The sequence below is a fragment of the Seriola lalandi genome, unplaced genomic scaffold, assembly GCF_002814215.2.
Source record: "Seriola lalandi dorsalis isolate HSWRI2012SDOR001 ecotype SW California unplaced genomic scaffold, Sedor1 jcf7180002053464, whole genome shotgun sequence".
NCBI classification, from domain to species: domain Eukaryota; kingdom Metazoa; phylum Chordata; class Actinopteri; order Carangiformes; family Carangidae; genus Seriola; species Seriola lalandi.
In genome coordinates, this window is record NW_019524017.1 from 7,552 (window position 1) to 28,596 (window position 21,045).

The following is a 21,045-nucleotide window of genomic DNA, read 5'->3' on the forward strand; positions in this document are numbered from 1 at the left end:
AGCCCCCCCCCCCCATTCCTGAAAGTCAACAATAAACCACGTTTCCAGTAAGCCAGATACCTCCCCAAGTCCTGCTCATCCCCATGGAGACCACTACGAGAGTCTGCAGGCCTGTGTCCTCTGGCCAAACCAGGCCACCCATGAGGAGAGAGGGAGTCTATATTTTATTTTACCCAAAATGGATCAAAATGTGGATCTCCACTGAGACACAGTGCAAATGCTCCTCTCTGTTTTCTCAAAGAAAAGACTTGGCAGCTGCTGTGCTGCATATTTGATTGGAGAACCAGCCTCAAACAGAGAAAAAAAAACACTTTGTGATCATGGTGTACTATATTTTACAGCCTCAGTGTCCCCTCTTTTGTGAGCTGTGACGTCAGCATTCCCCTCAGTGCTACGAGAGTGACACAGTAGCTTTGTCTTGGAGTCGCCACATCTCATTCACGGCCGCTTAACTCCTGAGTCCGGGTCTGCGTTGTGGCCTTTCACGAGCCCTGATTCCTTAATCCGCTGGTTTTTAAGGCACTGAATAACTTGGCCATTTGTATGCTCAGTCCCAGGGCGGTGGGGTGCTTCTGCTTTATATGAATTGTTGACTTGCAAAACACGCCAAAGGACTGATCCACTGAGGTTGTGACTGCCAGCAAGGTCATGGTGAAAGGTCAGTCACACTGCTCACATGTGGACGATGCAGAGAAACAAGATCTGCACCGAAGATGGCAAAGAGTTAAATGTTTGGGCCGAAATGAGTCCAGACTAGAACCGATAAGAGCCAATCACAGCTGTACCAGAATCAGCAGAAATGCCAAGATATGTGTCAGATAACTGAGAAACAGTGTCATCGATTGATCTGCTATTTATTCATTTTGCAGAAACTCAGCAGCATGTCTCAAAGGATATCCACATCTAGACATCTAAACAACAAGCACAACCAGCAGCTCACTGAGCACCTGAGGAGTCTTGTTATTGGGACACATGGAGTAGTCAAGAGTAAGTGTAGGTGGCTCTAGAGGGGGTGGGAGGTTGTGACTGAGGACAAATGACAACATATTTAGCAGATTAGTGCCAGTGAAGCTGCTGCGAGTGGAGCAGTAAATGATGTGGAGGATGTCAGGTGCTGGTGGCTTTGTTTGCTAATGGTTTGGCTTTTCCCAGCAGCCCTTTAGATCTGTTTGCAAACGATCCAGACCTCTCAAAGGTCAGAGGTCAGAGGATATGAGGGTGTCGCTGTGATGGTGAACATGAGCAGAGAGGATGAACTTTTTTCTTCGACTCTGATTTTATACTTTAGATTTTATTGCTAGTGTAAGATTTTCTGCTTCTGATTTTCCCATGCTTACAGTCTTTATTTATTAAATCTTTTATATTTCTTATATCTATTTTACATCTCTCACTTGTTATATATGTGCATATGTTATATATTATATTACATTTATTTTATTTTTTTATTTACATGAACTTTATTTTATCGATCTATTTCATTGTTTTTTCTACTTATTCTTTATTCTCAGATGTGTTGCGTCAGTTGTTCTTAAGTTTTTGCTCTACATGATAAAAAAATGATCTAATTCTACTTTTCTCCACTGTTCCCATTTTACTTTTTACTTTTTTTTTATAGTAACAACAACATTTAATACTCAGGATTCACTGTAAAATGTGTGACTTTAAACAGTGTGAAAACTACAAAATTCCCAACAATAATGGTTGAGGGATTTAGATAAATATTACCTCTAACACATTATATCATATATGATAAACACATTTTCAACAAAATAAAGTTTAGATTTGATGATATGATATGCTGCTACAACCCAGCAGTCTTAAAATATCTGTAAAAAAATACTGAATTTAAACCAACTATAACTTTGTACTTTCTACATTGCACTGATCCTTCACTAAAAGGCAGGTAACAAGTGTCTGACAAATGGTTTTCAGGTGATGTCTGACCTTCGTCTCAGAAACTCATGTTTGAAATATGATAAAGCAGCTTCACAGGGTTGTGAGGTTCTTGTTCTTCACTGTTCTACATTTATTTGACAGCTGCAGTCAATTTACATTTTCAGATTATTAACACAAAATATAATCAGCTGGTATATAATGATGTTTTCTTATAGATTAAACCAGTCAGGAGGATATAAAGAAGTCATTACTAAAGTCTGATCTGAATGCCTAAGAGTGTTTCTACACTGCATCTGTGTGTGTGTCATGACCTGGTCGGTGGATCCAGATCCATCTGTGGCCCATAAGGTCTCCATGTCTGTGGACCTCCTCTGTCACAGGAGCTGCTTTGTTCTAAAACACTCAGGATCAGTCTCCTGGTTGGGGAGTTTACGAGAAGGAAAGAGAGTGGTGGTGGTGGTCGAGAGGGGAGGGAGGGGGGTTGTCTTCTCCACTTTCTCCTTTCCCTTTCTTCACCATACACATCTTCCCCCCACCTCCCATCCTGACCCCTCACCCTCCACCCTGCACCGTTGCTCTGCGTCTCAGCAGCTCCGGCCTGTTTGCATTCCTCTCAGTTAATAAGTGTTTGTGTGATCCCCAGCTGGGGGTGTAAAGATCACCCCACACAAACACAGCAGCGGCCCGGCCCACCCCACCCCGACTCACCCAGCTGTAAAGGCGACAGGAGTGATGCTGCAAGGGACACAGAGTGAGGGGAGGGGGGGGCAAGGGGTCATAAATTTCATAGACATGCTGCTCAGCACATTAACTTTTAGAATGACTTCCAGGCTGCAACACACTTGTCATACATGCACAATAACAAACACTAGACCCTCAACACAATTGGACACTGTTTCCTTTTTTGATGTCAAAAGTGTGCATGGTCATGGATGAACATGTTGGCAGCTGAAACATTTCAAACTGGCGTCAGTTTCACTCCCCTCCTGTGAAGTCAATCATTTCCCTGCTGCAGAGGTTATTAGATCACATATTAAACCCAAACCTAGAGCTGCAGCGTCGTCTTTAAGCCTCATTTAAAGAAGATCAGGGGAAAGATGGGTGAGAAAAACACAACTCCAAGAGTCTTACGCCATTATTAGGTCAAGCTTTTAATTTGGTTTATGACCAGATACCTGCAGAACTAAAGACATTCCCATCATCCTCAGCTGCACGCTGTGATCACTAATCTTAGTAATAACGCGGTGAACTTTACACCTGCTGAGCATCAGCATGTCAGTGAAGTTCAGCCTCACACAGCTGCAGACCAGTGGATCTCAAACTGGGGGAAGGGGCACCCTTGGGGGCCATAGAGCTACTGCAGGAGTGAAATTAAGTTGAATGATGCAAGTATGCTGTAGACTAAAGATTCACATTATAGCAAAAAACAGGATGCTGTACTGAATGGTGCCACCTTAGCTATAACGCTAATATTGCTAGCAGTAGATGGTGATGTTTCAGAGTCAGTGAACAAACCTGATAGCTGCAGCTGTGTGCTCATTTTCTCAGTATGAACACAGTTTGTTATTGTTCAGTTCAGGAAATTAAGAAACACAATCATTAGTTTTCTATTTGTGATTGGCTCCACCCACAAAGCTTGGGTCGAAATTCATCATCACAACACACAGACTAAATTATGTTTTTTTTTGTTATATGTAACTACACTTTAAAGGCGCTGTCAGACAGTGAGTAGTTGCCACCGCCTCCATTGTTTTCAGTGTAAACTTCAGCTTTTCCCAACTTGCGGTTGCAGCTTGCTGTGTAACCATAGAAACCACAGAGACCACAGAGCTAACATGAGATGGGAGCTGATTTCAAAGGTATTTCAGTTTGCAGGATTATACACCTCTCTACTAACAGAGAACAGACGGAAGCATCAGCTTATACATTATTCTAGACCAAAACTTGCTGTAGCTGCAGCAGCAGCAGCCTGTGGGGTATGGTACAGTATATCTGAGGAAAGCGCACTGCTGCAAATTCAAAATAGAGAATGTCCATGTCGCTTGAGTGCAGATGCAGAAGCAACATGCTCACTCTCTAAAAGGCACTTTAAAGTTCCCCTCCAGACATGTTTTAAACTCTGTAAAAACCCTCTGCTATGATTAATATTTTGTCTTACATGGTTTTGCCAAGGGTCTGAAAATCATCTACTCTTACTTCCTCATTGAGAAATCTGGATCAGTCCTTGTGCCCCGGCCACCACCTGTGTGCTCCAGGTTGACAGGTGAAACAGAAGATAGTATCAAGATGATTAGAGAAGGAAACATCAGAGAGACTCAGCCTCATGTTTGAGCCTCAGTCAGACCTCAGTTGAGGAGTCTGTTGACACCAAAATCAGAGAGTACCAGACATATAAGAACAGTTAGCATAGTTAACATCTTGTATTTGTCTATGCTGTTTGTTAGCTTTCTTAGTGGCTGTGCTAATGCTAACTCTGGCTCTCTGTACTGACAAGGATTCAGGTTTATTTATCGCCTTGATTTTCATCAGAGGGGGTCTTTAATTTTAATTTCCCCTGAATTTTATTAGTAAAATGATCAGTTTGCCTGAGGGAAGGCCCGGCTGACTGTATCTCTACACACAAAAGGAGAAACTGAAGCCTCAGTGTGATGTCACTGGATGTTTAGTGCGGTGGTGAAACGTGAAATCATAAATCAGCCAGCTGCTATTAAAAGGCCTCACTGCAGCAGACTGATAGCAAAGGGAGAAAGAGCGAGAAGCTAGATCTCTGCCAGAAACATCCCGACTGTGAGCTGTTTGGGAAACAGCCTGGAGGCGCGCTCTCTCGCTCTATCCCACGTCCACTCTCATCAAGTCATTTTGTGGATGCACCCAATGCAGAAACAACAGAGGAACTCTCTTTGCTGGGGGTGCGAGACTGCACCAGTGAATGGAGCGACTTCAGACTGGTGGAGGGCCGCTGGGAGAAATCCCTGGCTGTGCTGAGCAGCGAGGGGGTCTGAGGCTTGGACCGGGCCTGACTGGGTGTGTGTGGAGGAGGCTTTTGTCACTGTTGTCACCACGGCAGCTCACCTATTGAGGGTTGAGTCTAAGATATGTAAAGCAGCAGCGTTTCAAAGCTTTCCCTCCGCTGTGAAACAAACAAAGAAATAAAGAAATCAAATTAAAGTCTGGAAAGGAGTGAGTAAAGAGCGGTAAAAAGAGAAGAAGAAGAGAGAAAGTATCCTCTGTGTTAAATGCTTATGCGCTGGGCCAAGCCGTGGGTTGGAATCCGATGAGTGTTGAGAAATGGAAAAAGAAAGGAATCATTAAAAAGACGGAGCGAGGTGGAGGGAGACTACTATGCCCTTGTTTGGCCAAAGTGGTATTTTCTTTTCTCATTGAGCTGGTCCAAGTCCTGCAGGCGGCTTGGTGAGTCTCCCACCCAGCATTGAGAGGCAGGCCCGGGCATGCCCAGCCAAGGTCAAACTGTGGCCGCCAAGAACACGCACACGGCTCAGCCTGCCCCCAGCTGCCACGGCTCTGTTTATGTTTGTTTTTTTCTTTCTGTCCGTTTCCCTCTCTCCGCCTCCACAGGGAACGCCTCAGCAGCTCGCGCTCTCTGGAGGGTTAGGCAGCACACGCAGGGATCGGTTTACTCAGACTCTTCCTTCAGGACAAGGTGAAGTGCTGCTGCTGCTGCACACCTTCCCTCACTATCAGTCTCAGTATCACGCTGGATGTAGGCCATGAGTATATGTTACCAGAGCTATAAAGTCAACTGTCTCTGATGATAAAGAATTTAAAGGTCCCATATTTCCCTCATATTTTATATTTTTAAGGAACAACAACAACAACATTAAAACTGTCTGGTTAAAGCCTTATAATTAGGGTCATCTTATATTTGGTCCTTTAAGTCCAGGGCCAGGTATAAGCATCAATTTGATATTGCAGCTGGTAAAGCTGCGGCTAATTTTATATAATAATGCTGAGTAGCTTACTGTATACACATAGGTGTCATTTACGCTGGGGACATGTTGCCACCACTTTGTGAAATGGTTAATTTCCCTGTCACTTTTTAGAAAGGAAAAATTTGTCAAAAATGTTCTGAAAAATTACTTGTCCCAAAATATGTTTACAAATAATAAATAAATATACAAACAAACGAGAACACTTTGAGAATGGTTTGTTTGCCCAATAAGAAAACCGACAGCATTGTTAAAAAAAAGTAACGTAAGTAACGGAAAAAAATCCCCCCCAGAGAAGTGATTCGGAAATGACCTTGAATGACACCTCCACTGATTGGCTGACTGTTTTCTGAGTGATACAATGAAAATATAGCAGATTTCAGGTAAATACTCTGAGAAACCAAATCCTGCAAGGTTGGATGGCGGGGCCAGGTGGGCTGGGCTTGGAGCATGCCATAGACTGCTTTGTTGTGACATCACAAAGTTACAGAAGTCCTGACAGCTCGTTTTTAAGGCTCAGTTTATGAATACCGGCTGTGTGCATTTGTCTGTGGACTGAGGCTTTGATACTTTCACAGTATTAATATAGAACCTAGACCTGCTTTATCATCAAAGAAGACAGTTACATCTCTTTTTATACAATATGGGCCTTTAAGTTTAAGTACAGAACTCTATTATGGTTATTACACTTATACCATGAAATCCTTTTCTCTTTGCCACATCATTGCATGAGATGAACGACCAACAATGCAATGAGCTGGTGTGAAATGTCGTAGACGGGTGTGTAAGCTGAGAATATGTTTGGTAACTGACTCTGGTATTTAGAGACCATTGTTCTGTCACTGTAGTGAGTCATTCACCTTTATGTTACCTGGACAGCATAACACTGCAGAACCATAGAAGACAACAGGGAGGAAAAACATCCAGGCCAAAGTCATTTTACATGAACTGGAGTTTCAGGGAACATTCCTAGAGAGGTGCTCCTCAGGTGCCGTCTCAATATGTTAAAATGTGAGAAATTAAATCATAAAGATGAAAACAAAAATGTATTACTCCTTATGCAGCAGCAGGAAGTATCGTCACAGGTGCATTACTGATTCCACAGGTGTTTTTTCTCTGCTCTGAAAGATAAAATGTTCGTCCAGGGTGAAATCAGTGTTTAAATCCATTATTCCCACAGACCAGGACAGTTTCTGGAAACTCTGGATTTAAATACTTGTTTCATTCCCGACAAACATTTTATCATCTGTGGGAAAAAGTGGACAAATATGGGATCATGAAAGCACCTTTGAAGATAAATCTCTTTGCTGGATAACAAGTACAATATTACATTTAACTTTTTCCTATGACCAAAACGTTGCATTAAATTGTCAATGTGCAGAATTTTTTGATTGCCACTTTGGATCTACTCATCCTGTTCCTACGCACCTGCCTCACAAAATAGATGTGTGGAGTTTTCTCCTGCTTCATACTTAGTAAACAGATTTAGATGGAGGTGCAGTATCTCTGTAACACTTCAGCTCAGTGTTTTTCCTCCTTCCCAGCTCACTGTGGAGGTTTACCGGTCACTGCAGAAATGGCTTTGTCATGTTGGTCCTCTGCTGCCTCATTCTTTCCTCTGAAACACCTACAAAAGAGCGTCCCCCTCTCCCCCCTGTGTGATGAATAAAGCGGCCCTCCCACTGTTTCCCTGGGTATTGTTTCCTTGTTGTTACACAGAGTGTGTATTGCTCACTAAGCCTGTGATGGATGTCGGATTACCCCTCTGCCTGTGTCTTCCTGACAAAGAAGGCATCAGCCTGCACTGCAACACAGGACACACACACACAGGCAAACATGCAAACACACGCTCCCCAAACATACACCCACCATCGTCCTAAAGATCCTGCATACAATGATCTACAAATCATTGCCCTGACACCACGGACACATCAGCATCCATATGACAGAACCTTTACTTTTTATGGTGAGCAGATGTTTTTAGTGTGTTTTGATAGAAACAGGCACAAAGCGACAGACATAATTATTCATTAAATGCCTGAATGTAGGAAAGAGAGAAATATCACAGGTTAATGTTTACATCAGCTGATTGATAGGATCTTTTAAGCGTTTTGAAACTGTTGAACGCACCACAAACCCTTTGAAAAGTGTCATCCTTGTTTCAGAGGTCACCTCATAGTATGGTTAAAGTAAACAGAGAAGCAGCCCATAAAACCTGAGAGCTACTCTCATGTGTTTTATGATGTTGATTTTTCATGTACAGCCGTGACATTAAGATAAGACACATTTTCACTTCAGAAGCAACACAAGCAGTCATGAGGGAAAGAGAAAGAAACCAAGTGTGAGAGCTCTTACTGTTCAGATGTATCTTGTATGTGGAGGAGCAGACATCTATTTTCCTTCATTTTGTGGCTGTTTCACTTCACTGTTTACTGAAAAACATGACATGAAACAGGTCAAATTTCATCTGAACACAATAGGATTGTTAAAGTGTGTTAACAGAATATTGAACTGGGGAATTTAGGACCCTGGCTGTCCCATTTCAAAGGCTGCTTCAAATTCGGCAGAGAAATGTGTCCTTCTTTTCCTGGGCAACAAAGGCTCCAACAGGTGGATCCTTCATGGCCCAACCTATCCCAGGATTCATTGCGCCCTGGTAATGAAAGCAAACAACACCGTCAGAGAGCATGAGGATTACACTGTTAAATGTAAGTATTTGGACTAGCGGCTAACGGTACAACTGTTAACATCAAGGGCCTTAAAAACGCATTTGTTGTAACAAAATGATGGGGTTACATACACCATACTTTGTATTCAGCCTCTGCTGTGTAGGAGCTGTAAAACTACTGTTTGAAACCATGTGTCAACACCCACAAAGCACAACACAGTGGAGTGATGGAAAAATAATTCTTTAATTTTAAATCTTGCTGGGAGTATGGAGCACGGCAGGCAGGTATGACGAACAGGCAGGAATCTTCTGAGTTAAGCAGGTAAAAAGAAATCCACAGGAACAGGCACAGGAATCTCAGGGTTAATGAACAGTTCAACAGACACAGAGTAAAAAGGTTTCAAAAAGCAAAGCTTGGCCTTAGCGTTTGTATCGCACAATGAGTCGAAACAATCCGGTGACGAGTGAAGAGTTGAACCGGGCTTTATATGCAGGTGGATGTGGAGTTGATTGTGTGATGGACAGCAGGTGCGGGATGGAGACTGGAAGGAGCAGCATCCAGGAAGCCACGCCCAGCTTGAACACACACACACACACACACACACACACACACACACACGCAAACTGGGGACAAACAAACACAAGGGGAAGCAGAGAACACAAGCAAAACAGGGCCAACATGAGTTAATCCCAACACCATGAGCATAAACCTCATAATCATCATAACCTCTGTAGCCAGAGGGAGTGTTTTTGAGCAGCACGCCTCAATATTTAGAGTGAAATAATCAAACTGAGCTAAGCTTTATCCTACAGTACTTTATTTCCATGTTTTCATCAGCTGCTGACTTTTTGACTTAGAACGATCTTATCTTTAGCAAGATATCAGCCATTGAGTGCATATTTAAGGCCCTGGTTGAGATGGTTAACCTGCTACAAAAAAATCTGCTAGTTGTCCTTTCAGTCAATAAAATCATGAAAGTACATTTAAGTACTGGTAAAGGATCTAAATTCCACCACTGACTGGGGATAGTGCAGTTTGGGGAGGTGTTTTTCTGACAGTGGGGAGTTCCTGGAGCCTCACTTTGGTAAGGTAAGTGAACTTTCACAAAACCACCAATGCAATAAATCTGGGGCTCCATCCAGCCTCTCTTTCTCTCTGCTACTCCATCCCTCCACAACCGTAATCAACCCCAGAGCCTGGGTAAGATCAGCAAAAGTCACCCATTCCTGCCCCCCCCCCCCCCCCCCCCCAGCCCTACATGACAATGGTACCAGCAGTTACCCAGGAAACAGGCCTTTCAGTAGCTGTGTGATAAAAAAGACGTATTCCTCGTCTCTTCCCCGTCCACTTTTTCACTTCTTGGTTGTAGATAAGCGTCAGGGCTACCCCCAGCTCCCAGCAGCTCCCAGCCCAACCTTCACTTTGAGATACTTTCTCGAGTTGAATACCAGGGAAGTTGTGGGGCAACAGAAAGAGACACATCCTGAATGCACATCTGCTCCTGGGAACTGATATTTTCATCAGTTTTCACCAGGAAGACTCATTAAATCCATGTATTTAAAATGATTGAATAATGCCACAAAATGTGAAAATAATCTGCTGATTATTTCACACTCGGGTGACCAACAAGGGGAAGTCCTCAAACTTCTTGTTGTGTCCAACCAACAGCACAAAAACCCAGAAATACTCAGTTTACAATGATATGAAACAGGAAATCATCACATCAGAGAAAGTGGAGAGAAAGTGGGCATTAGACTTATATTAATAATAAATATTTTTTGATTCAAAAACTAAAAGGGAACTCTTTAGCTTGTGTGGATTTGCTGTTTTAGAAAGCGAATAAGATACCTGATAGAAATGCTGAATCCATGCATGTAAAAATATCAAATATGGGCACAAAATGTGAAAACATTGGTGTTGGTATCAGCCTTCCATAGCTCACATCAGTTGAACTCCATGATCGTCCCAGCCACATTGGGTGTTGGTGTTTAGCACTTTCAGTTTGCAGCGTTTCGGGGTTGGAACAAGCAGTAAGGGTTAGCGTTTCACTGGGAGGCTCTTCTTACCTGCAGCCGTCAGCAGGGCCAGGGAATAATACCTGCATCAGGTTACCACAGGCCTCTCATCTAACCAGCCTGCCACATTATAGTTATGAGCCCTGCAATCCAGCTGGAGAGCTAAGTCCAGCAGGTAATGGCTGTCCAGGGGGGCCTGCAGGGAGCTCAGGCTGGGGGGAAGGGGAAACGTCAGCTCTCTTCTCCAGGAAAAAAGCACTCAGGCTGGGCATGAAGATGCAGGATCCTGCCCTTCCAGCAGAGTGTTGGGTGTCCATCATACAGAGGTGTAGCATTACAGCAATTTATCTTTGCCCTTCATCTCTTAGCCATCATTACCTCATCAGTGACTACAGACTCGCTGACAGACAGCCCGTCTGTCCACGACCCCGGGGGATGCTGGCTTCTTAAATTTTCCGTATTTGCATTTGATTACTACGGCTATTCATCTGACTCTCTGAACGCGAGCCACCTTGCTAATCTGCAGCAGGGTCAGAGAGAGACGGTGTGGTCTACAGCGGGGCAGACAGGCAGTGATATATGGGGCCGTGGGACACTTGTCCCTGTTAGACCCCACACCGACCCAATGAAGGACCACAGATCCAAGCGCTATGGGGAACAAGAGTCTGACTGAGCACAGACAAAGCCCTGAAAGAGAAACCCAGCCACCCCCTGCTACTATTACCCATCCACTGCCTGATCACAGCATGGGCCCAAAAGAGATGAGCAGGAAAAGAGCAACGTAAATCTCACACACAAGCACACTAAAGCAGAGGGGGATGATGGGGGAAAGTGCAAGACAGCAAGCAGAAGAAAACAAGTCTCCAGCCATGTTGTGCCTCTGTGAGGCTGTATTTCACCGCTAACATGCTAACAGGTTTACAATGTTTGCCATGTTCACCATCCCGGAAGATATGAAGGCAGAGGTACAGAGAATTTATCTGAGTTTGGAATCAAAGTGGAAATGATTGAAACCTGATTTATGATCTTCAACAGGAGGTTAAACAATTTGGTCCAAATAATATGGCTTCAGATTTATTCTCATCCAGCTGGATAAAGGTTTTTTGTTGTTGTTTTGAGATCAGTTCGTTTGTAGTAACTATACTTGGATGATGTAGATCAGGGTGTTGTCAGCTTAGCAAGAAACAAGATGAAGAGTTTACAGGTTTGCTTTGAGCTAAATCGAACATCGTTGTGCTAACATGCTAACATTTAGCAAGTGTGTTTACTATCTTCACCTTCTTAGCTTGCTGTTTTAGCATGCTAAGCACAAAGTGCAGAGATGGGAATGTTAGTTATGAATCACAAAGTTTTGATCATAAACTATAATACAGTATTGGAAAAAATACGTTTTGACCTGATGACACTAGACAAAAAGTCAGATGACCACCAAAGTAATTACAGTTCATCCTGAGGGGAACATGAATGTCTGAAACAAATTTCATGATAGTCCATCCAACAGTTGTTGAGATATTTCAATAAAGATAAAAATGTCAACCTCATGGTGACGCTAGACGAAGAGTCAAAGGATCGGGAAAGTCAGTAGTATTCAACCTCTAGGAACCATGAATATTTGTACAAAAAATGTATGCCAATCAATCATATAGTTGTAGAGATATTTCACTTTTGTGAAAAGTTTGAGCTGCTGGTGGACGAGGAAAGTCATTAGAATTTATCCTCTGGGAACCATGAATATCGGAAGTAAATTCATCCAGGACAATCCAACTTGTGGTTCTCAGGAACCACAAATGTCAACCTCATGGGGACTATCACCAAAGTCATTAGGATTCATCCTTTGGGGAACATGAATGTTTGAACAAAGTGTTATTATAATTCATCAAATAGTTGAGATATTTCAGTCTGGACCAAAGTGGTGGATTACAAGTCCACGATAGATAAAATGTAATATTTAGACAGGCAACATGCAGTAAGACTTTTTTATTGTCAACGAAAAGTGGAAAATAAAATAATGACAGTAAAGTAAAAGGATGCATACAGTGTCTCTGACTTTACAGAACCAATCATGAGGTAAGATGCCATTATCATGGTTTATAAATGTTATTTGATCAAGAAGAGCTAATACACAAACGCATCGTGGTTGCTTTGTTTTTACAGAGTCCTTTCTCCTGTCAGAGTGTATTCACACCTTATAGTACACATTATTGTGAAACTGGTTTGTCTAGTAAACTGCATGAATACACTCCTACAACTGAATGTAAAATATAACAAGTACCACTGTACACTGATTGCACTTTCACACATTTTAGAGGAAACCACGAGCAATTACTGAATCTATAAAGTTAAGACTCTACTTGTTTACAGTGGAGTGATTTGGTTTAGTTAGTCCACATCCAATGACATGTCTGAGCTGCATTAGATCTTTTGTTGATTTACCCATCATTCTCAGTCTCCTCACATTCACAAATACAAAAACAACACGTTTCCTCTTCGTAATAAAAAAACACAGCCTCTTAACACTGCCACCCTGTCGAGTCCCAAGTGTTGTTCTTGGCACATAGAAGGTCAGGTATTCATTTACAAGGCACAATGGCCTGTCTCAAGTGAGCATTTTAACATCTTAATAGTTCTTTCTTTTCTTTCGCCTCAAGCTGTTTTGTGTCCATTTTAACTTTGAAGACATGAAGCTCAGGTGTGTCCTCCGCTTTGCTTTTTATCTACTGTTCAGCTAGAAAGTCACAGGATCAAAGACAGTGGTTACAAGAACTTCTACAAGAAATATTTCTGATAAGGTGATATGAAAAAAAAAACTTTCTGTTTCATTTCCCCTTGAAAAAAAAACATATCCTGCATAATTATTATTAATCTAGTTAAACTGGACCTACTTATTTCTGAAAAATGCATACAGAGAATAGTTAGTACCAAAAACCACACGCAAAAAAGCTAAAAGCTAATACAGTAAATCAGTCCTACACCAAACATTATTTGGCAAATATCTCATTATTCATTATCATAGTGCTGCTGTCACAGTCTGTACATAATTCTCAGCCACAAATGTGTTTTGACTCTTCACATTTAAATTCACCTCTGTCAAAAAACACATCAGATGCCGATAAATCTTCCTCTTAAAATGCTGCTGAAAATATATTTTTCTTCTTTACCCCAAGAGTGAAGCCTGATGTGGTTTACATCAACAACATGAATCACACTTTTTACTATGTAAACAGAGACCAGGTTGTTTCTTGCTAAAGGCCTGTTCACACCATTTCAAGTGGCAAATATTTGTGGTGAAATCAATTAATTCAGCGTGGTGGCAAAGAAATCTGCTCAAATATTTGGTGAATTCGCAGAACTAAGGGTCCAAAATGGAGGACGCTTTTGTAGGATGCTCTCATGCCGCATTCACATAATTTCAGCAGAAGGAATAAATAAGGTGGTTAGTCCTACACCTTACATTCTTTTGTTGTGTTTTTTATTTGTATTTTATTGTTAATAAGTGAAACCAGAGACAAACAGTGTATAGCTTTTATAAAATGAGCTGAATGGATTGTGTTTCTATCGGATTTTATTTTGATGTAACATGGTAGAGCATTTGCAGCCAACAGTTTGTTGACATGTCTGTAACTCTCGTAACAAGCTTGCAAACTGTTGGTACCATACGAACTGGATACCAGATTCCAAGATGGTGCCTATTCACTTAAAAGACAATTGCTTGAGAAGTTATAAATCAAAAAGGTTTTTAATTTTTGGGGTTTGCAGTTTGCACTTTTCTAAGCTTTTCTATTATTATAGTAATAATTAGCCTGTTTGCACTTGGAGTTGTCCTGTTAACAGTTTTCTCCTCTAATGGTGTGTGGGGAAAATGATTTCATTGTAGTACCGCAGTTGGCCACAGGGACAAATTGGCAGCGAAGCCTAGTGGCTACATGCATGCTGCTAGTTGACAGCTAGCAAGCCTGTTAGCTTTTTTTTTTTTCTTCAATAAAACTCATTACTGAATGAAATGATGTGAAGTCCTGAGAGTAAAATGCCAACAGGAAGCACTTTTCCCAAAGATACAGATTCATTTCACCATCCCACCTTCTGGTGTGACCAGGCCTTAATTCTGAAAACTTTATTTTTGTTTGTCTGAAGTCATTTCATGGTTCAAAACAGTTTTGTTTTCCCCATGAGCTGCTGCTGTAAATTGTGGCATCTTTGTTCAGGAGGCTTTGGGAGTGTAGTTCCTGCATGAATCAAAATGTAATTCTAAAAATTCTTTAAACAACTTGAAAAGCAAAACGAAGGGATGCTGGAGTGTAAAAAAAAAAAAGTCTGTTATTCCCCAGTCGCAATGTGAAGGGTTTTTGTGTGAAAGGGAACCTGGAAGGCAACTATTCCTCAAAGGAGGGTGTCAATCCGGGTGCTGGGGTCTCCACTTAATGAGTCTCCAAGGTCAAACAGCTGGTCCAGGTTGACGGTGGAGCTACAGAGGAAATCGTTGCGGCCTTGTTCCTCCTCTTCGGGCCAGGGGCTCTCCAGGAAGGCTGTGGCGAGGAAGGTCTCCTCATCAAAGTCTGACACGTCATTACTCCTTTGGGTCTCTACCAACACATGGATATCCGCCGTCCCTGCGGGGGCTTCAACAGGGGAGATGTGGGTCCCCCGCACTGTCAGGTCCTCCTCTTTCATGATGGGGCTCAGTGGTTCTCCTCCCTCCAAACTGAGCTCCCCGCTGAGGGCTGAGTCCAGCAGGGCATCCCAGTCAAAGTCGCCCTTCAGAGGTCCGATCTCCTTATGTTCATCCACCGAGAGCAGTGGGGAGCTGGAGCGCCGGGGGGCTTTGATATTTCTGGAGCCCACCGACTGTTTCCTCTTGAGCCCGCCTCTTCCCCTGACCACTGGCCAGGACCCCAGCATGGTCCCCTCAGCCAGATGGGGGTCCCAGTTCTGGTCTGCGCCGGTTGCCTCTTCGAACTCCTGGAGCAGCCGCTGCGACTCCGGGTTGATGCACAGGCCGATCTGACCTCCTGTGAGGTTGCAGGGGCCTCTGGACTGGGGCTGGAGGTTGACCCTGAGCCTGTTCTGCAGGGCCGGGTTGATCTGGACCGGCGGCATTCGTCTCTTCTTGTAAGCGCCACTCAGGAGGCGCTCAGCGTACTGCGGGTCAATCTTCCAGAAACCCCCCTTCCCTGGCTCGTCCTTCTGCCGCGGCACCTTGATGAAGCACTTGTTGAGCGACAGATTGTGGCGGATGGAGTTCTAAAAACATAGATTTTCACATGACAGCTCACAAACAGGCTTTTACAACTTACTCTGGAAAGAATAGATTGACATTTTGGGAAAAACACATTCACTTTCTTTCTGAGACTGTCAGAGAAGCTTCAGTAAAACTAGATAGAGCATTGAAATGAAATGACTTCACTATTTGTTTTAAATGCTGATGTGATCAAGCCTTAAAGCTCAATAATTAACATATATCTTGTTTGTTTAATCCATACATCAACCAAGGTGTGAATATGGCACTTTGTGATTTTATAAGGGGGTTGAAGTATGTGCCAGACAATGGCTAAAGAAGCTGCCTGGTAAACGTTCGGTGATATAAGACTCCAAGAAGTCACTGTTTTTACCAGTAAAACAAAAAATGTAACATGGTCATCTTTAGAAGTGCTGGTAGGCAGATTTTTGTGCTTTTGGACACAGCCAGGCTAGCCGTTTCCCTCTAATTCCAGTCCATATTCTAAGCTAAGCTAACCAGCTTCTGGCTGTAGATTCGTATTTATCGTACAGACCTGAAAGTGAGATCAAACATCTCATCTAACCCCCGAATTGATGCAGATCCCAAACTTGTCAAACTATTCCTTTAAACTCATGATAATTCCCATGTAAGGCAGGCAGTACAGATACATCACAGTACCCTTGCATTCACCCACCTGCCCCCCACCTCACCCCCCTTCAGTGAAGTCTAAATAGAGCAGTGACCCGGTGACCTATGTTAAATATTATCTGCCCCATGTACTGCCATACAATAACAGAATGCTCTGAAATGTCTGAGCCAGACGCTGAAACACGGGAGTACAGCTAACAGCTTCATCAATCATTTATCCAGCAAAATTAAACTTTTCTTCAAAATTCCTGCCCCTTCGATGGGGACTCTGCCCCCCCCCCAACTCCTCCATCACTTCTCTTTGCTCAAGCAGAAAAACCTGTGAGCCGCAAACGCATTGTTTAAAAGGTAATAACTTGCATGTTTCAGGTTTTCTGTGAAGGTTTAGTGCAACTGATGGAGGTGTTGCTGGTCCCTCAGGAGTTATTAATTAAACACAGCCAAGTCACTAATACTTCATCAGACTGTGGCAGCAGGCCCAGACCTCTTGGTGTGTTGTGTTCCTCTGAAATGGATTCATTCACTTTTCTTTAAAGTTAAAAAAAAACATAAACCCAGCTGAGATTTGACCCCAGAAAACTGTGTGTGTGTGTGTGTGTGTGTGTGTGTGTGTGTGTGTGTGTGTATGTGTGTGTGTGTGATAGAGAGAGAGAGACAGAGAGAGAGAGAGAGAGAGAGAGACTAATTTACACACAGAGGAAATTGTGATGGAAATGACACATCCTTTTCCTTTTTAAAGAGTGTATTGTATTTACTGTGTGTGTGTGTGTGTGTGTGTGTGTGTGTGTGTGTGTGTGTGTGTGTGTGTGTGTTTGTGTGTGTGTGCGTGTGGTCGTTTACCTGCCAGGTGGGGTCAGCATGGCGGTAGTAGCAGAAGTTGTCAGTGATCCACTTGTAGATGCAGGACAGAGTGATCTTGCTCTTCTTGCTGGCCTGCATGGCCATGCAAATCAGGGTGGCGTACGAGTATGGCGGCTTGATGTGCGCGTTGGTCTTGTAGTCCACCTCATCAGGACAGTGACCGTGAGCCACTATGCCGGGAAGGGGCTGCATCCTGCTGTAGGCAGCCGCTGTAGGCTTGCCCGGGGTCAGGGGCATGCCGATAGAGGCGGGGTCCCCGGCCAGAGGGGAGGCCGGGGCGTCGGAGCACAGCGGCTGGTGTCCGAACAGGTGCGGCTGGTGGTGGACCTGCTGCGGCACGTTGGCACCGAGGATGGAGAATTCCTGCAGCCATTGCAGGCTGGTCAGGCTGTCGTCCAGGTTGACGAGGCTGCTGCAGCCGCTGCTGATGCTGCTGCTGATGTTGTCACCGCTGTGGATGCTGCCGCTGTCCCGCTCCTCAGCCTGTGCAGCGGCGGTCACCACCTCCTCCTCAAGCCCCACCGAGCCTTCGGGCCAGGGGTCGGCGCAGCTTAGAGACAGCATGGCTCTGTCCAACACCTCTCTCCTCTCTGTCACCCAGCTCCTTCTCCTCCACCCCGTGCCACCGCCTGACAGGAAATACACACCCAGCTTCAACAAAGTGCGAACGGACAGGACAATGATGGCCCTATTTGAAAACAGAGGCCCCGTGTGCATAAAGTGAGAGACTTTCAGATTTGTAGATTTACATCCTAATTCTCGTCTGTCACCTGGATGTCTGACTGATCAGAGGATGTTGAAAATCTAAAAGCCCGCGTTTCGATGACCAGGAGCTGTTTTCTCTCTCAGGTCATAGAACATTCCTGAAAAACTCTGTTGCGCACTTGACGCGTAAAGAAGCGCAGGTCTTGCCTAACGACCTGAGGGCGTTTAGCCAATACAAGGTTATAAAGGGTAAAAAAAAAGAAAAAATAAAAAAAAAAAAAGAAAATTAAAACCATCGAATATTGTCATAATTTAATTTGGACATCAGTCACGCAGTTTAAATGATTTATTGCATAAACTCATCAGGGTGGCAAAGGAACGTTTAGTTAAAGCTACTAAAGAGCTAATTTAGTTTGCAGTAAAACGTTTGATTCAAACGATACATGAATATACTAACGTATGCCTATGTATAGTGTCATATTTCATTTATCACGGAATAATAATAATTTGTTAAATGTTGTGTTTAATGCTGGCTCGGATATTTTTAGGCCTTCTGAACAGTTTACAGGTCAAATAGATTCAGGGGGATTTTTCTAATCTATTTAGAATAAACATCACACTCACTTTTTGTCAGCTGTCGAGCAGAGATCCGTTAAATCCCAAACGAGCAGCACTTATTGAATCTCCAGACTCGGCCTGATCGCAGAGCACCTGTTGTCAACTTGTGACTGAGAGAAAGAAAAAAAAAAAGAAATTCCTGCGGAGGGATTTTGGCGCTGTGTTGGCCGCTTCTTCTCCTCTGCGGAGGTCTTTATAGCGGGTGTCAGCGGGCTGCAGGATCCGTCGGGGAGGCAGTTTAATACCTGGTGCAGGAGGTTTGTCCAGCAACCATAGAAACGGTACACCCCCTTGTAAACAGCTTCCCGCTCCTTCATTGGCCTGCTGGTTTCTATAGCGCTTCATTTTTAATCACTCTCAAGTCAACTGTGGCTGCTGCGGTGCAGGTTCTCAAACTGAGGCCCGGGGACACACCAGGGGACCAGCTTAGGTTTCTTTCTTGAACTAATTACTTTAATTTTACAGCGATTAAACTAAATGAATTTGATAAAACACAGGACAGACTCTGATTGTCGTTTAACTAGAAGTTTTCTGTTGTGTTGCAGTGAATAACTTTTCAATATGAGACATTAAAACACACGATGATCTTAAAAATACAACACTGTTAAAAGATTATAGCAGCTGTTCAGCCTTTTTGTCCCATTGTCAGTGTAATTTCTGTCATGTTTCAGATGTTTATTGTTTTCACTTCCAATAGAGACTTTTCACATCTAAACTTCTCATATTGTCTCATTTAAACTGCAAAATTACCTGTTATGTGACAAAGAAAAAGGATTAGAGATTAGAAAATAGGCATTTATTCTTTGCAGTGCTGTGCTGGAGTGCAGAGATCAAAGCAAAGGATGCCAACAGACTGAATGAAATCATTAAGAAGGGAGTCTGTTATTGGTCTGAAGCGGCTCACCTCGGGGGAGGTGGCTGAGGACACACACACACACACACACACACACACACACACACAGACACACACAAATTTACATTTATATAGGCCTATATAATATGAAATTATTCAAATTTCTAATAGGTTTCATATATAATTTTTATGTTTTTTTATTTTAATATGTGCATATATTTCATATATGGACATTCAATATATGTACATATATTACATTTGCGCATGGGTTAGTACACAAGTAAATGTACTTAGTTACTTTCCACCTCAGTCCTCAGGAGGGGCCCGACCCTGAGGTTGGGAACCACTGTACTAAACTCACGGCATTTAATGTAATTAAACCAGTTTGAGTACTTTTACTGGTTGTACTTTAACTACCTGAAGCCGATAATACTTTATTGTATTTCGAGTTTTTCTTTAGTAAAGACTCTGAATATTCTACCACCACTGCTCTACTCCTCTGACCACGACCTCCACATATGATGACAACAAACATCATCATGTGGTCAAGCAGCGTCATCTCTGAATATATTGAATCGGTAACAAAATAAAAGTTGGACCCAGTGTTTGGACTTACAGGGGGGTGGGGGTGTGTGTGAAGGAATGTACTTTGTTCATAAGACAGAAAGGGAGAGAAAGGCGAAACAAAAAGGTTTGGCCCCCTGAACGTTCTATTAGTGTGGCTGAGTGGTTTCCTGAGGCCCCTCACAAAGGCAACTGTAAAGCAATAAAAAGGCTTCCTTATCTGCCCGCTCCTGACGTCTCTTCAAGGCTGGACGTGGAGCACCGTGTGCTGCTGACAACTTGTTGCTTTTAATGGGTCACACACTCCACAGAGGCTCATCTCCACCGCTGCTTACACACACACTGCTCTGAGGGAGGAGAAGGGGGGGTAAAACAAATCCTATTTAACTTGATTACTGTCTGTCATATGTAAAACGCGTTTCATTCACAGTTCTGGAGATCAACCTCAAAATGAATGGGAAGACATTCGGATAAAGAGAAGAGGCCGGTGAAACGGTCGGTTTACTGGCACCAAAACAAGAAACAGTGACGTGGTTTGATTATTCTCAGGTTCCAGCTGTCAAAGAATGTTTTTGTGAAACAACATTAATCAAAAAAAGTGAAGGAGCAGCACTCATGTATAGAAAACTACATTTTGTGTAAGAAGGATGTTCCTTTAAAGAAACAACTTTATGGCCTGAAATCAAACAGGTGGTTGGACGAGTTGATTTCACATCGTATCTGTGTTTTATATGTATCAGATGAAATAAAGTTTAATTTACGTATTTGCAGTGGGAGACATACTCAGACCTCTTACCTACATAAAAGTAATAACACAATGTGAAAATACTCTAATACATAGGTTTTCAAAGTGGGGCTCACCAGGGCGGCTCCAAACTGTTTCAGGTGAGGTTCAGTGAATGGAAGGGAAAAATATTTCAAGTCATTACATTCGTTATCAAAAGGAGATCACATAAATGAGCCTAAATGTATGTGACGTGGTTAAAGAGATATTTCAAAGATATAATAGTTTGGGGGAATTTTACATTTTTTCCCCAGAGTCAGAAACTAATAA

General features: G+C 43.0%; 1 protein-coding gene across 1 annotated transcript; it reads right to left on the reverse strand.

Moving 5' to 3' along the window:
- Positions 1-12,489: 12,489 nt before the first annotated feature.
- foxj1a (forkhead box J1a) lies at positions 12,490-17,903 on the reverse strand. The gene is made up of 2 exons (XM_023401127.2): positions 17,231-17,903; positions 12,490-15,765 (listed from the first exon to the last, which is right to left on the reverse strand). The coding sequence occupies exons 1-2, from the start codon at positions 17,813-17,815 to the stop codon at positions 14,905-14,907; spliced, it is 1,446 nt and encodes a 481-aa protein (XP_023256895.1). The 5' UTR covers positions 17,816-17,903; the 3' UTR covers positions 12,490-14,904.
- Between the last annotated feature and the right edge of the window lie 3,142 nt (positions 17,904-21,045).

Coding starts and splice junctions, on each gene's coding strand:
- foxj1a (XM_023401127.2), bottom strand. CDS start 17,815: ATGCTGTCTCTAAGCTGCGCCGACCCCTGGCCCGAAGGCTCGGTGGGG. Junction 15,766..17,230: donor ATGCTGACCCCACCTGGCAG/GTAAACGACCAC, acceptor CTATGTTTTTAG/AACTCCATCCGCCACAATCT.